Here is a 14,663-nt window from a genome sequence, read left to right on the forward strand (position 1 = left end):
TGCAGCATCTATCCATGTTTACCTTTATCAATGCTGGCAATACTATTTCATTTTTTGACTTGTCTTAATGGGTTCATCTTCTCTTGATGATATCACATGGCTGTTCTTCATCAAAAATCTCTCCCTCTCTCTTTCTGTCTCTGCCGTGGCCAGTTTGACCACAATGAGCTTAGACTACCAAAGGGCATACATGTCCCTGAAGTGCAAAAGCCATGTATGTGTCTTAGCCTACGCACTGAGTCACAAGCCCTAACACCCTCAGCTCTTGCCCTCTCAAACTAGGAAAAAATGACATTTCAATAGACAAGCTTTGTCATTTCTTACTGTGCATGAGGGCTGAGAGCTTCACAGCACAATGAAGTCCCATGCAAGGCGTTATGCACTCTGAAAGATAATTGGGCCAGTTCAGGTTCATCAGAGCGGTGTCAGAAGAACCTCTTTCAGTTGTTCAAAGGACCATTGAAGCAACACTTCTCCAAAGCACCGTTTGAGGTCCATTATAATCCCAGGGTTAAGAAGAACCTTTCACATAGTGTTATGGTTCAAAGCAGTGTTTTGACTCTATATGGAACCATTCAAAGATTTACAGGGATATTTTCCGGTGTGGAAAAACACAGCTGGTGCACACACTATATTGGGGTTTCCCCTTGACGTTCCGTGGTGTGTTTGGGGTATCCCGATGAGGTCCCGTGGTGTGCATTGGCTGTGTTTTCCACAACAGAAAATAGTTCCCATACCGAAATGACCAAATCAAGTCCTCCGTGTTAATCTGGACCGTCATTTATTCTCGATGTGAATGTATGGGACACGAGAAGTCATTGGGGGGAAAATCCAGTAAATTGATTGACTTTGACCAAAATCTTTCATTGGTGACAGCAGGCGGCAGCTACTACGCGAAACCAAGCTATGGTCAGTGCTGATAAGTTCGGACAATGGCTGGGTCGCCAGAAACACTAATATTTACTATTTAGAGTGTATGTAGGCTGTCTTTTGACGAAGTGTAACAACATTGTCACAACTTCTAAACTACCAATACTTTGGAAAGCCAATTTTTTTTTACCAACATGCGATTTACATGTTGTATTGACTTTGCACTGTTGGTGGGTGTAAGAAAGGTCATCTTCATGTAAATGACACAGAGCCCTCAGCCCAGCTGTGTGTACTCTACCTGTACGTGCAGTGTGTCTAGGAGGCTTACATGGAGCACTGGGTGCTAGTGTTAGGAATAAGGCAAATTCAGTTTGCGCATTAGCCTGAATTAGTGCAAATAAGTGACACGCTGTCCCAGTGAGCTCAGAGCCACGAGTTGCACCACCTCCCACCGCCTCACAGTCAGAGGCACATCTTGTCACCAGGCTAGTCAGGCAGCCTCTTGGGGCCCCCAAACCTACAGATGGTGAATAACAGCTAAGACTTTAAACCGCAGTAGGGGCGATTTGTTGTTCATTCTTTTGAATTTTTGCTTGGGGCCCTTACTTACCCTAGAATCACCTCTGCTCACAGTAGACCTGCAGTACAGAGGCTGTATTCTTCACCATATTTGAATATTAAGCATATTGAGCTATAAAAACTTAGCAGACCAAAACGGCACATATGTCGCTTATCAACATGGCCATTCATGTGCATCGGGTACATGATTAGCTTTGTTTCCTCTTATGCAAATGTGCTGTGTTGTTTTGTTTTTCTCTCACGTGCAGTGTACTGACTGTGGTAATATGGTTTCTCTTTTTAAAGGATATGGAGGACTGTCTCCAGCACAAGGTATTATTTTATTTTTTGTCAATGTCCCGAGCCTTACTGTGTGACACTCATACAGGTTGCTTTGCAGTATTACAGAAGTGACAGAGCTCGCTTTGCAGCATAACAGAACTGTGATGTACTGTAGTTGCATTTGTCCACTTTTAGAAAGCAGTTTCTGAGAATGCTTTCCCATTATTACATGTACTCATGTAAGATGAGCCACAGTTAACATTGCCAGCTGTAAGACTACACTTCCGTGAACACTTCTGTTTCCTCACGATACAAGCATTCAGTTCTGCACTCTATAAAAATGGCATACCTCAGGGGTAGAGCAGATTCACTGAAAGAACATTCTGCAATAATTAAGTCATCATAAATGGTATTATGAAATTGATACTTTTGAAGTATTTTAGTGAGCACACTGGCTGACTGCAGGGGCATTAAAATCAGCAGTACTGCGAGATGGAGCATATGTTTGATGTAATTAACTAATCTGCACACAACGGTACCTTGCTGTGCTTAGGCATGGTTATATTGAGCACAGGCTGGCCCATGACTTACTTTATTCTCCTTCATGCACTGCAGCTAATATAGCGTGGCCATCCATGCTACGGTCGAATTTTAAATGTCTCTCTCTCTCTCTCTCTCTCTCTCTCTCTCTCTCTCTCTCTCTCTCTCTCTCTCTCAATCTTACTCTACTACTCTTATCATTCTATCGCTGTACCCCCCTCTCTCTCTCTCTCTCTCTCTCTCTCTCTCTCTCTCTCTCTCTCTCTCTCTCAGCTAAAGCAGCCAAATACGGAGCCCTGGGAGGATTCTTGGGAGCCCGAGGTATGACTCTCCAATCCTATTGGTTATCGATCGCGTCACCTTCTCCAACACGTTTGATGTTCTAATCCCTTTAGAAGCTCCTGTATGTGTGGAATGCCGGAGTCTTACGTGTGGCCTAACATCACACAGAGGCACTCTTTGTCACGTACTGATAGATAGCAGACACCTATGAACGAACAAAAAAAAGCAAATAAACCAGTGCCATGAATGGCGGCCATTGTCTGACTCGGGCAGGGTGTTAAACGGGTTTCTTGTTGTTCTTCCTTCCTTCACTGTAGGTGCAGCCGGGTGCCAAGGCAAATACTGTGGACGGAGGAGAAAGTAAACAATCTCTTGAGACGTGAACTGACCTCAAGAAAACTAATGGTGCTACTGCATGATCTAGAATGTACATTTGATATGAAGAAAAAAAGAGATTAAAATGTCCCCAGAAATGTACAAAAGTTGCAGAGACAGTAGTAAACCAAACAGAAAAAATAGACACTCGAACCCATGTTGTTGCACACTTGACAAGTTCTTGAAAAGCACCATGAAAACAGCTTTTTTTAAAAAAAAGAAAAACGTGATTTTTGTGACACAAAATTGTTTATTTGTTGTTTTTTCCTTTTTCTTGAATACTATATTTAAGAATTTTAAAGCGTTTACCTTTGACACTTTGGAACTTTCATGTGAGGTTCCGCTGACACCTTTTGAAATCTTATGGCCAGGCCCAAAGCTTAGTTGTTATTTTGAGACCTAAATTCTAGGCATACCAGAGAGGTTGTCTCATTGTGTATGTTTGTGTATGTATGTTCCTGTGTGTGTGTGTGTGTGTGTGTGTGTGTGTGTGTGTGTGTGTGTGTGTGTGTGTGTGTGTGTGTGTGTGTGTGTGTGTGTGTGTGTGTGTGTGTGTGTGTGTGTGTACGTGTGTGTACGTGTGTGTACGTGTGTATGTACGTGTGTGTACGTGTGTGTGCGTGCGTATGCGCGTGTATCCATACATGGTGAAAACAATGCAGAAAGATGTGTGTGTGCATGCGTGTGTGAGGGTGTCTGTATTTGTTTGTGTGTGTATGCATGCAAAGTACTGTATGTGTGTTTGAATAGCCTGACTCACCTCTATAAACAAGCATTCCCATCAAAAGGAATGGGCAATGTGTGACATCACAGCACAGACCAACCTTCCATTGTAATATTCAAGGAAAGCCTCTGTGAGTGTGCATGTATGAAATCCACACTTTTAACATGCCAAAGTACTTACCATACATTGAAGGCCTGTAGAACTGCTGGTGAATGGGCTTGTGTTGTCTGTGTTTGTCAAAGAGCTGTACTTGGCCCCATATTACCTACTATGTGACAAGGCACTGCTACTCCTGGTCCTGGTACAGTTGATAGCGGATGGATGTGTTTTGTCCAAATAAAATAAAACAAAACAAAAAAATGTTTGGTCATAGTGAGCTACGTAGACATAGACTCTTGTCGTTGACACGGAACTATGGCAACAGTCTCTTTTAAGCCAGCCTCACTGCCTTGTCAACGTTGTAATAGCATGAAGAGCTATCTTAGCTCTGATTATGTTTTTGTAGGCATGAAATGATAATTGAGCATTACACACACACACACACACACACACACACACACACACACACACACACACACACACACACACACACACACACACACACACACACACACACACATATGCAAATCATTGTTTAATAAACTGGTGCTCTGCTGTTGAGTGGCTCTACGCCAAATGTGACAAAACACCAAATACTAATCCATGCAGAAGTGTTCTGGGATATGTACCATGTATGAATGATTTACTAATAGGCTTTAAAGAATAAACAAAAAAAATAATTAAGATTCCCCAGTGTCAGGGGGAAAAGGTGCTTGTGTCGCTCGACCTAGAATGTTTCATTTAAGTCATTCAGTATCCATGCATACTTTGTTTTGTTTTTTTATATATATGAATATTATTGTACTATGTGTTATTAGGCAACCATTGCATTTTGTTTTTGCACCATGTTGAACTAGACTCAAGAGGAGAAACGCAGAACACAAGTTTCAGTTACAGTCTTGTTTTGTTTTATTCTAGCTTCCATTAGCTTTCATATAGTCACTGTGGAGAGTTTATACTGTACAACATTTTTTGTTCAAAAAACAATATTGTTTGTTTTTCTGTGTCTGTTTTGCCCCCTTGGATATTGTGACCATGTGCAGTTGTGTATAGCTGAATTTCTGAGATTATCATCATTGTTAAACTTAAATGTCATGTTGTGTGAAGGTAATTTCCCACATTTTGGCAGGTGAAGTGACTGTTTTTTACACCCAACTTGAAATAACCAATCAGCTTTAGTGATTTGTGCCCAGTGCTGTATCTAATTGAACTGCCTGTGAGCCCATAGCAGTCGTCCCTTCCCACTGTGCCGTGGAATTTACACTTTTTTTATTTAAAGAGGGTTGTGGAGGCATTGCACTTTTTCCACGACGCACATTTTGACTAGTTTCCGGAAATTCCGGCATTTAAACTGCTTCATAAATAACTAAATAAAAAATAACAAAACATTACCATGGTGTCCTTCATTATTTTAATCAATTAGCCTAAGTTGCATTATTTGATGTTAACATCTTTGCGATGTTGTGTAGGCCATCTCTTCTGTCGTGTGCAGGCATCTATACACTGCGCATCTTCCGTGCTGCGCAGGCAAATTCGTGGTACACTTTCCAGGGCTTGTGTTCAGTTGGCCAACCCGCAGCCTCATCTTTTCCAAGCCGACTGCCTGTGCTTGATGTGAACCATCCTTCTTCTCCCGGTAGGCGCCGCACACACAGTTAACCGCGTAGGTCTCGGTGAGAGCGGCGCGGAGAAGCGGCAGAAGCTACTCGCATCAGGGTAGATTCTTTCTATCTCTCTTGGCAAGCTCTTGCGGAGCTCCCGATCGAAGGGTGAATGAGGTTGATGCTTCTGTGTTGTACCTGGAAGGACGAACGCATGGGAGAGGAGGAAGGTGAGCCTAGACTTTATGCTTGTCCGATATAATCTTGAAAGGACAAGTATAGCGGTTCTCTAACACTTGCAAAAGGGGAGATGCCTAGAGCGTTCCTTCCTGCTACTTGCATCGAAGTAAAGCTGAGTTCTCGGCCCAACTCGGTGACGTTTTCATGGTAGTTTTTGGAGGAAAATCGGAACGCAGAGCGAGTGCATAGTCTCCTACGTGCATTTTATTCAGCATTGCCCCGCTGCAACCCTGTAGTTGAAGTAAGCAATATCATGATTGCATGAGATGTTTTGAGGATTATTATTTTTAAAACTGAACCTACAGAAGCGAACGTATAGGCTACGTTATTGCGTAAAATGACTTCCCCGATTGGGTTCATATGCTGTACTGCGTATCACTAATTCAGTTTTGCATTTGAGAAAAGAATGTAGCGTGGGACAGTGTTGGTAAACATACGGCTGGCGAGCTAAAATGAGATCTCAGCCCCACCAGCTCTAAAACTCGGTCATCTGCTCCCGGTGAAGATGCCTCACTGGATGCTGTTTACATCACCGAAATCGTGATGGGGCTGCTGCCAATATTACCCCACACGGCAAATTATACAGTCTTAATGGACTTTGGCGATCTACACTGCGCGTAATAAATGTTATTTTTGGCCAGCTTATATGATTGTTGTCAGGAGTATGAATTCAGGCTCTACTAACTGGAAGTATAGAGTTGCCCTATTCCTCCTTGGGCGCCATGTGACTGTGCGAAGGTAGGCTCAGGTTGAGGGTGCAGGGTGAAGCATCGTTTAATCATTGTCAAGTACCATAAACTGCCATGTACCATAGCCTCTGCGAGTCAGCCTAGCTTATTGCCTGCGTGTATTCTGAACATGCTGCCGGCTTCAACTCTCTGATGGCTGTCCATGTTTGATGGAGTGCGTATGCGCGCAAACTGGGCACTCCTTGTCGTTGGTGACAGTGCATCATCTGTGTGCGTGTGTGTTTTTTTTTTCCCTCACAAGAATGATGAGGATGACACAGGAAGAAGCCTCCCATCACATCCAATTGAATTAGATGAAAGAGGAGATTGGCTCAGCCAGTTTGACCGGTGACTCTGGCCTCTTAGATGGTCTTTTCATTCACCCAGGCACAGAGGAAGCTTGGCATACACAGTTTGAGAATATACACAGCTTCAAGTTTTTTGAAAATGCTTTCAAAATTTATACCAACCGATAATAGTAGGCCTGCATCATGGCATGGTGCAAGCAGTTGCAAAAATAAATTAGCTTGTGAATTAGTACACAGACAGTGGAGTGCTTTACGGAGAGCTTTACATATCCCAACAAGGCAATTTTTATCAAGAAGAACATTGTTACCATTGCTTTTTAAATTAACTGTATGCTTGAACCTCCATCGCATTGTAACCATTGCAACCATTGCTTGTAACCATTGCCAATAAACATAGGCTCGGTATTTACTTGATTGATTTACTTGTCAACATGACAGGTTCAACCACTTCACTGTTCCAAGGAGATTTATTTGTGTAGCCTGTTTCACATTAATTACAATGGTTTCCAGTTTAGTCTGTTTTTTCTTTTTCAACAAACTGGCTTAGTATCATTTGTCAAAAGTCAAGCTGTCCTTTCTGTATGCCCCTTAATTTTTCAAAGGTGAAAGTTGTATATTTACACAAGTTATCTTTTCACACTCCACATACTGCTGTTTGTTTGTTCTTCACACTTCAAACACAAGTGTGATAAAGCTGCTAACATTTGCATGTATGTCGCTACGGTGATAACAAGCTGTAAAATTGTGGCAACTCTTAGTTAGCTGCTCATGTTCTACTTGGTGATGTTTATGAATGCTGATTTGGAGCAAACAAGCAAGCCTCGTCTTCAATCATTTATTCCTAAGAAATTCCAGATGTTTCTTCCTAATCTGAAATGAGACTGGTGTCCTCAGTGTCATGAGATAAGCGTGGAATATGCAGACCTTCCCTGAAATCATAATCAGAGAGAGAGTGAGAGGGGGGGGGGGGTTCTTACAGAGGCCTGCCATGGGCTGTTCCAATAATGGGATTAGTGTTTTCATCAACCTTATCCAGAGCTCATGAACTTTCATATTAGCTTTAAATGAAGAGTTCAGATGCAAAACCCCCTAAGTGCCTTTTCAGAAAATAATCTTAATTTATTTTTATTTAATACAAAGCTATCAAAATTGCATATTTTTTTATTTTGTTTATGTAATATAACTATTATCAAGTATTATCAAGTACATAAATGTAAACCAAACCAACAACAGGGTTCGCTAAAAATATAGAAGTGCAGGTCTTCAGAAATGGAGTTAGGGGTTTTTGCATCTGAACTCTTCAAATATTTACTGTTCTCTGAATTGTTCGTTTGCGTACTTTTCTTTGGTTTAACCAGGTACTGTAGGCCTATGTCTGCCGAATAACTATTTTATTTATTTTTATTTTGTTTCCCTTTAGGATAGTAGTATTTGAATATGAAATGTATCAAATTATACAAGTGTGAAATTCGTCCAGGATACTTGTGACATACCCTTTTAAAGTCTGGGATTCAAATCACCACAAATTAGTCAGTGTTAAATCAGACGTAATTACTCATTTATACATTGACCGAGGAGATCGGTTTTATATTTTTAGACACTTCTAAAAAGAAAGTAATTACAAAGCCATTCAGTGCAGTGCAGACGGTGATGATAGAAGTTCTGATATGCGATGAGTTGGCAGCCTGTGGCTTTCCCAATGATTAGGCTCAGGGCCGCTGACAGCCTTGGCTGGACCCATTACAAGGTTATCTGAAAGTCCCCCCCTGAACCAATACATAGTGTAATGGTGACTCAATACTGGGGCCATCCTCTCTCTGGGCCCGTGACAACTGACCCCTTTTGTTTCCACCCTTATCGGGTTCCCTGATTGGTCTATAGCCTTGGCTTCACTCATTACTCAGCACCGCATGCATGCCTTTTGTCACGCCGTTCTTGTGAATGAATAAATGAACGAAAGACAGAACGAAAGAATGAATGGATGATGACGCACACAGAGCCTTATGGAGAGCCTGGATGGCGCACACATCAATATAGTGAAATGTATTGGATAGGAAGCCAGTCCTTGGTCAGAAACCTTGGCTTTTCATTTCATCTTCAAGGTACCTCTGCATATCCATTGAAAAAAAAGAAAGAAAAAAAAGCTTCTGTCATGCACAAGCTATCGTGACAATCAGTGCTGGAGGCCTTGCCGAGAGATACAGCTCTATCTCTCTCTCTCTCTCTCTCTCTCTCTCTCTCTCTCTCTCTCTCTCTCTCTCTCTCTCTCTCTCTCTCTCTCTCTGCTTTGGCAGCAGGCTGAAGGAAAACAATTGATGGTGTTGATGGATCTCCTTGGCAGCTGATGATGTCATTAGGTCTGCCCTCTCTGAACCCAGTTCCCTCTCTCCATGCAGCAGAGGGAAAGCGCTGGACATTTCACGAGTTTATGAGCATGTTTTCTGTATGCTCATTCTGTATTTAGAACCTCGTGTCCTAGGTCAGTGATTCTCAACTGGTGGGTCGGGACCCAAAAGTGGGTCGCGGAGAGTTCCTGGGTGGGTCGCGGAGCTGTGATGCAATGCACTAAAAATGACTATGATGTTGAAGGTTAATAGGCCTTTTCCTCTCCATTACTTCATAAGACACATTGCATATCAGCATACAATGCAAATAATAATGCATATTATGAAATGCATGACAATATTTTTTATTATTATTGGAAGAATCTGAATGTATGACACACAGTTTGGGTCACAACGTATTGACCACGGCAAATTGTGGGTCACAAGACTATTCCAGTTGAGAACCACTGTCCTAGGTGACCCTTTTAATTACTAAGTCAAGACTCATTTGTTATGTTCAATTAACCACTTTTCTTCTTCTACATGGATATCATAGCTATGAGTAGGCTACCGAGCAATTGATTCTTTAATAATTTGTGTTCCCTCAAAGATCACACATTTGATGAATAACTCTTCCAGGATTTTTTTTAGCCCACCTTTCATGAAGAGGCTCGTTTATAAGCTTGCTTGTTAGGTCTACCCAATGGTAATGACCAAGTCTTGGTCTGTTACTTCAGACTAGTAGACTAATAGATTTCGTCAAAATTGATGAATCTAAAGGCATACAGTACAGCAGCGGTTCCCAAACTTTTTTCCCTGCGCACCCCCCCTTGCACATTTTAATGCTCACGCACCCCCTAAACGTATGTTTGCACTATGGGATAGCAAATCACCGCACATTATGCAGTTATGTTGGAGAATCCTGATTCCCAATAAATCCAATGTTTTTTATGCCATCAATACAATGGATCTTGTTGCATGACAAAATAAATTACACTATGAATTACACTTCCAATAGACCCTTCCAGCATACAGTTCACCATACAATTTAAAAACTACTTATCGTTCATTAATGCTGTTTATAAACACACATATCTGCCATTGTTCTATTCAAATCGCGCACCCCCTTATGGCAGGCCGCGCACCCCTAGGGGTGCACGCACCCCAGTTTGGGAAACCCTGCAGTACAGCATAGCCCACAGTAGGCCTATGTGTACAGCACACATGGGATACAATACTATATACAGTATGTGCACATTATTGTCACAGTATTTCCCTCACACAGATCACAGGACAAGTCACACGGCCCAGAGAGTTTGTGGTGACAATTCGAATGCCTCGTCAAGCTTCGTAGGCTAGCTGTGTCAAGGCCGAGCTCTAAAGCTCAAACTAAATAATGCAGATTACACTGGCCTCTGGTCTCCGCAGTGGAAAGACTCTGGTCACTGGTAAATGGAGCTAAACCTACAGGAACACACTTGGGTTACAGCCCCTGGCTCGGCTCAGCCTTACATTAGCTTACGTACGTGTAGTTAACCGGCCTCTCACTTTCTCATTACGCTCACCATAGACTTATAGACGAGATGTGCTATTGTAACAGCAGTGAGAAGGAGTGTCACTGTCTTTCATGGTGGAAATTCATGACTGCAACTACATACAACATAAAACGTTTGATCAAATGTTCCAATTTTAAAACTATTTAGACTTTAGCAAAAAATGAAAGAAGTAGTCATACGTTGCCTGATTATCATTGACTTTCAAATCTCGCACAGAGATGTTAGTCTGACCAAGAAGATAAGGAATAACATTTTCATTGTTTAACCCACTTCCCTTGGTTTGCTACTGGTCGAGGCCAGAAAAGGCTGTGCCAAAGTTTAAACCAAACATGTCCTTAGTCCCAATTAAATAGAACGTCTCCCCTTAAACCACTTTACCCAGGGCCATAGGAGCTGCTCAAAGTTGATTGCTTCCCGACAAAGTGAATGGAGTTCCCAATTTTTCCGGAGCTCAGAAACAATATTTGTATTGCTCCTGGCCTGACTAGAAGCAACGCCGAAGGTGCTGCGTCACTAGGAGGGTGTGGCTTGGCTAGGACATACTCATTATGCAAGTTTAAATATGAAATATGATGGAACCCATAGAGAGGCTGTGTTACATTATACCTTCCGGTTTCAATTGCACAGGTGACAGAGTAGGGGGATGTCTGAAAATGCACTGAAAACAGCTGTGACAGCGTCCTCCCTTCCTCTATTACACAGGTGATGAGGGGGTTTGGGGAGGGGGAGAGTGTAGCGTAACTGAAAGTTGTGACATAATAAGTAGTAGTCAGTCAGACGTGCTGTCCTTTTCTCCTGACGTGTCAATCCTGCGTGATAAAAAAACCTGCTAAGGAGGAGCACTAGTGAGTCAGTGGGGACGGAATCACACCAAAGAGTGTGTCACAGACACACACACACACACACACACACACACACACACACACACACACACACACACACACACACACACACACACACACACACACACACACACACACACACATACAGAGCTATGTACGGTAATGTGTGTGTCATGTGTTTTCATGTTCCCCTGCATTTGACCTTGACCCTGTGATGTCTCATCAACCAACCCCCCCAGACACTCTCTCTCTCTCTCTCTCTCTCTCTCTCTCTCTCTCTCTCTCTCTCTCTCTCTCTCTCACGCACACACACTCTCACTCTCGTACACACCTGGTCTGATGACTATGTGTTGTTGTGTGTTGTTGCGTTGCAGCTGGTGGGAGCTTGCCTGTGTGTGCGGGGTGCCGACAGCGCATCTACGATGAGCAGTACCTGCAGGCCTTGAACACCGACTGGCACACCGTGTGCTTCAGGTAAACATCCTACCCAGCCCACCTGCCTGCCTCACCTCTGTGTGTGTGTGTGTGTGTGTGTGTGTGTGTGTGTGTGTGTGTGTGTGTGTGTGTGTGTGTGTGTGTGTGTGTGTGTGTGTGTGTGTGTGTGTGTGTGTGTGTGTGTGTGTGTGTGTAGGCCTGAATCTTACCTCACATTATTTTGCAGGAGTATGTAGGAGTGTGTGGGTGTATGCCCTGTTCCCTGGGCATGTGTGTACATGTCTGTAGATGCACTGTACCGGTACGCACAAGTGTACAGTGTGTGTGTGACCATGTGTGAGTGTGTAGGAGTTTCTGCTCTACGTATGCACTGTGCCCAAGCGTGTGTGTGTGCATGACTGTATGACTGTATGTAGGCGTGTGCACACAAATGATTTTACTAGGCTTCCATAAGTAAATACGGAAGTGTTCCTGTACTGTTATTCGGAAACTGACCACAGCCCAAGGCTTGGTTAGCATATACAATACAACAATGCAATACAAGCTTGTATTGTGTCCTATCAGGTCATTCTTTGGAACTGTTTCCACATAACTGCTTCCACATACATCCGTCTGAAAGGGACCTATTGCCTGTAGAGTTTCCCACCGCACTTTATAGCAAAGGTGGGCCACAATAACAGCAAGCTCCTTCCTATAGGGCTGGGTGATATGACAATACGTGTGTATCGCAAGGACAATAGAAAAGTGTCTATCAAAGTGTCTACCTTTCTCCACTGTCGTTTCTAGACTATCATGATTAACAAATGGTACCCATTAGTCCAGCTAATTCACAGTTTAATGTCATTTAATGACATTTTGTGTTGTCAGTATGTCAAGTGAAAAGAAATCCCGCACACTGTCCATTCCACCAACAAACTTTAATACAACGTTTCGGTCATCCGACCTTCTTCAGGTCGGATACCTGAAGAAGGTCGGATGACCGAAACGTTGTATTAAAGTTTGTTGGTGGAATGGACAGTGTGCGGGATTTCTTTTCACTTGACTGACAACCCGGCTGGGATAACATCCTACGCACCTGCCCAACTACAGAGGTGTGCAAAGGCGTCTTTATTGAACTGTGTTGTCAGTATGCCCACTTTGAGATTGAGAATTGTGGTATATCGTGATATATCATTACCATGATATATATCACTCACGACAATTGCATGGCAATCCATATCGTCTGGCACTGTAAATGTAATTCTTGCAGTAATTTCAGCCCATCAGAAGTCCCACCAAACTTTCAGACCCTTTATTTCACTACCATTATTCACTTTGCACACACTAATGAATACTGTTAAATAAAAGATGCCCGCTGTGCTTGGAAACCTCGTAGCCTCTCATGTCAAGTGTGCACTAGAACCAGCAATGTACTTTCTGAAGTTATTTTTAAAGTAGTTATTACTTGGTTGTGATAGTTTAATACAGTATAGTGTAATTCAATTGGCCAACATCATCTAGTCACATGTCTGATACCGGCATTAGACACCGTAGCCTCTTACTGCAGATGGGGTCGCCGGCGGGCCTTTACTATTTGCTGAAAATACTCAACTACATCATGACAAAATTGCTATGACAGATCAGAGTGCCTCAAGTGGAAAATTAAGACATAGCCATAACAATTTTGGTGACAGTAACAGGGCTTGACACTGGCACCTGCAAACCGGCCAAATGCTGGTAAAACTTGGCTATGGCTGGTAACAGTTTCAGTGTCACAAGCCAATTTGGCAGGTAGCTAATTCTATGGTATGACAAATCAGATTGGCGTATATTCTGCACTTTGTCCCTTGTGTATCAATTGTTCGCATTTAAGTTCAAGAAAAAGCTCTGTTACTCAGTTTATATATTACGTTTTTGCTCCATGTAGAAACCCATGCTCCATGTAGAAACCCACATCTTCTGAGGTTAAATGTACAGTGTCATGATACATTTAAAAAAAAATGTGGCTATCGAATAGCTGGATGGCTAGTGACTCTGGAAAACCACTAGCCACAGTGGCCAGCAAGCAAAAAAAGTTAATGTCAAGCCCTGGACAGTAAGGTTATAACATAGGCTCTGTGCTAAGGGGTAAGCAAACGTTCTGGTCCTGGCCATGGCCATGGCTCCAACGGCTATGGCAACATACTGTCGCGCCAGAGATGCGGGTTCGATTCCACCCCAAATTACATTACCCGATCCTTCTCAGTCTCTCTCACCCATTACTTTCTTGTCTCGTCGTCCTCAAACTCTCTTATCCAATAGTAAGAAAAGCCCAAAAATATCTTTAAAAACTAAACAACGGTAGGATTCACCTGAGTATCCTGCATATTGCCATTGAGGAGAGTGTGAATAGTGAAGGGCTGTGTTGAGATATACAGTATAGCAGCAGGCCTGGAGCTGTTAAAGAGTCTCTGGTGTTTCTTAATGGCCCAGAGGCAGCGCTCAGTATTTATGTGGAAACTTGGACTCCCTCATGACACATCGTCTTCCTTTATGCCGCGCACACACAAGCACTCACGCTCACTCACATACAGTATGCACACACACACACACACACACACACACACACACACACACACACACACACACACACACACACACACACACACACACACACACACACACACACACACACACACACACACACACTCTGCCCTCTCTCTCTCACACACACACACACACACACACACACACACAGAGAGAGAGAGAGAGAGAGAGAGAGAGAGAGAGAGAGAGAGAGAGAGAGAGAGAGAGAGAGAGAGAGAGAGAGAGAGAGAGAAGCAAAAATGCTCACAGACACAATATTCTTTGCCAGGCAGGAACTCTGGAAATAAAATGTAGCTTGTTGCAGAACATCCCTGAGATTCACACTGTGATCACA

General features: G+C 42.9%; 2 protein-coding genes across 13 annotated transcripts in view; both read left to right on the forward strand.

Annotated features, from left to right (window-relative positions):
* The window catches only part of elna (elastin a), an 86,473-nt gene extending 81,352 nt beyond the window's left edge, over positions 1-5,121 (forward strand). For all 12 annotated transcript variants that reach the window (XM_063205095.1, XM_063205104.1, XM_063205096.1 and 9 more), the window contains 3 exons: positions 1,735-1,761; positions 2,524-2,571; positions 2,850-5,121. In XM_063205095.1, coding sequence (XP_063061165.1) covers positions 1,735-1,761; positions 2,524-2,571; positions 2,850-2,896 — 122 coding nt within the window. In that variant the 3' untranslated portion in view covers positions 2,897-5,121. The remainder of the gene's footprint in view (positions 1-1,734; positions 1,762-2,523; positions 2,572-2,849) is intronic.
* A 276-nt stretch (positions 5,122-5,397) lies between these two features.
* Positions 5,398-14,663, forward strand: part of limk1a (LIM domain kinase 1a) — a 90,656-nt gene continuing 81,390 nt past the window's right edge. Inside the window, exons 1-2 of the mRNA XM_063205114.1 lie at positions 5,398-5,561; positions 11,704-11,803. Of these exons, the coding sequence (XP_063061184.1) occupies positions 5,504-5,561; positions 11,704-11,803 (158 nt within the window). The 5' untranslated portion in view covers positions 5,398-5,503. The remainder of the gene's footprint in view (positions 5,562-11,703; positions 11,804-14,663) is intronic.

This window comes from Engraulis encrasicolus, chromosome 8, assembly GCF_034702125.1.
Source record: "Engraulis encrasicolus isolate BLACKSEA-1 chromosome 8, IST_EnEncr_1.0, whole genome shotgun sequence".
NCBI classification, from domain to species: Eukaryota; Metazoa; Chordata; class Actinopteri; order Clupeiformes; family Engraulidae; genus Engraulis; species Engraulis encrasicolus.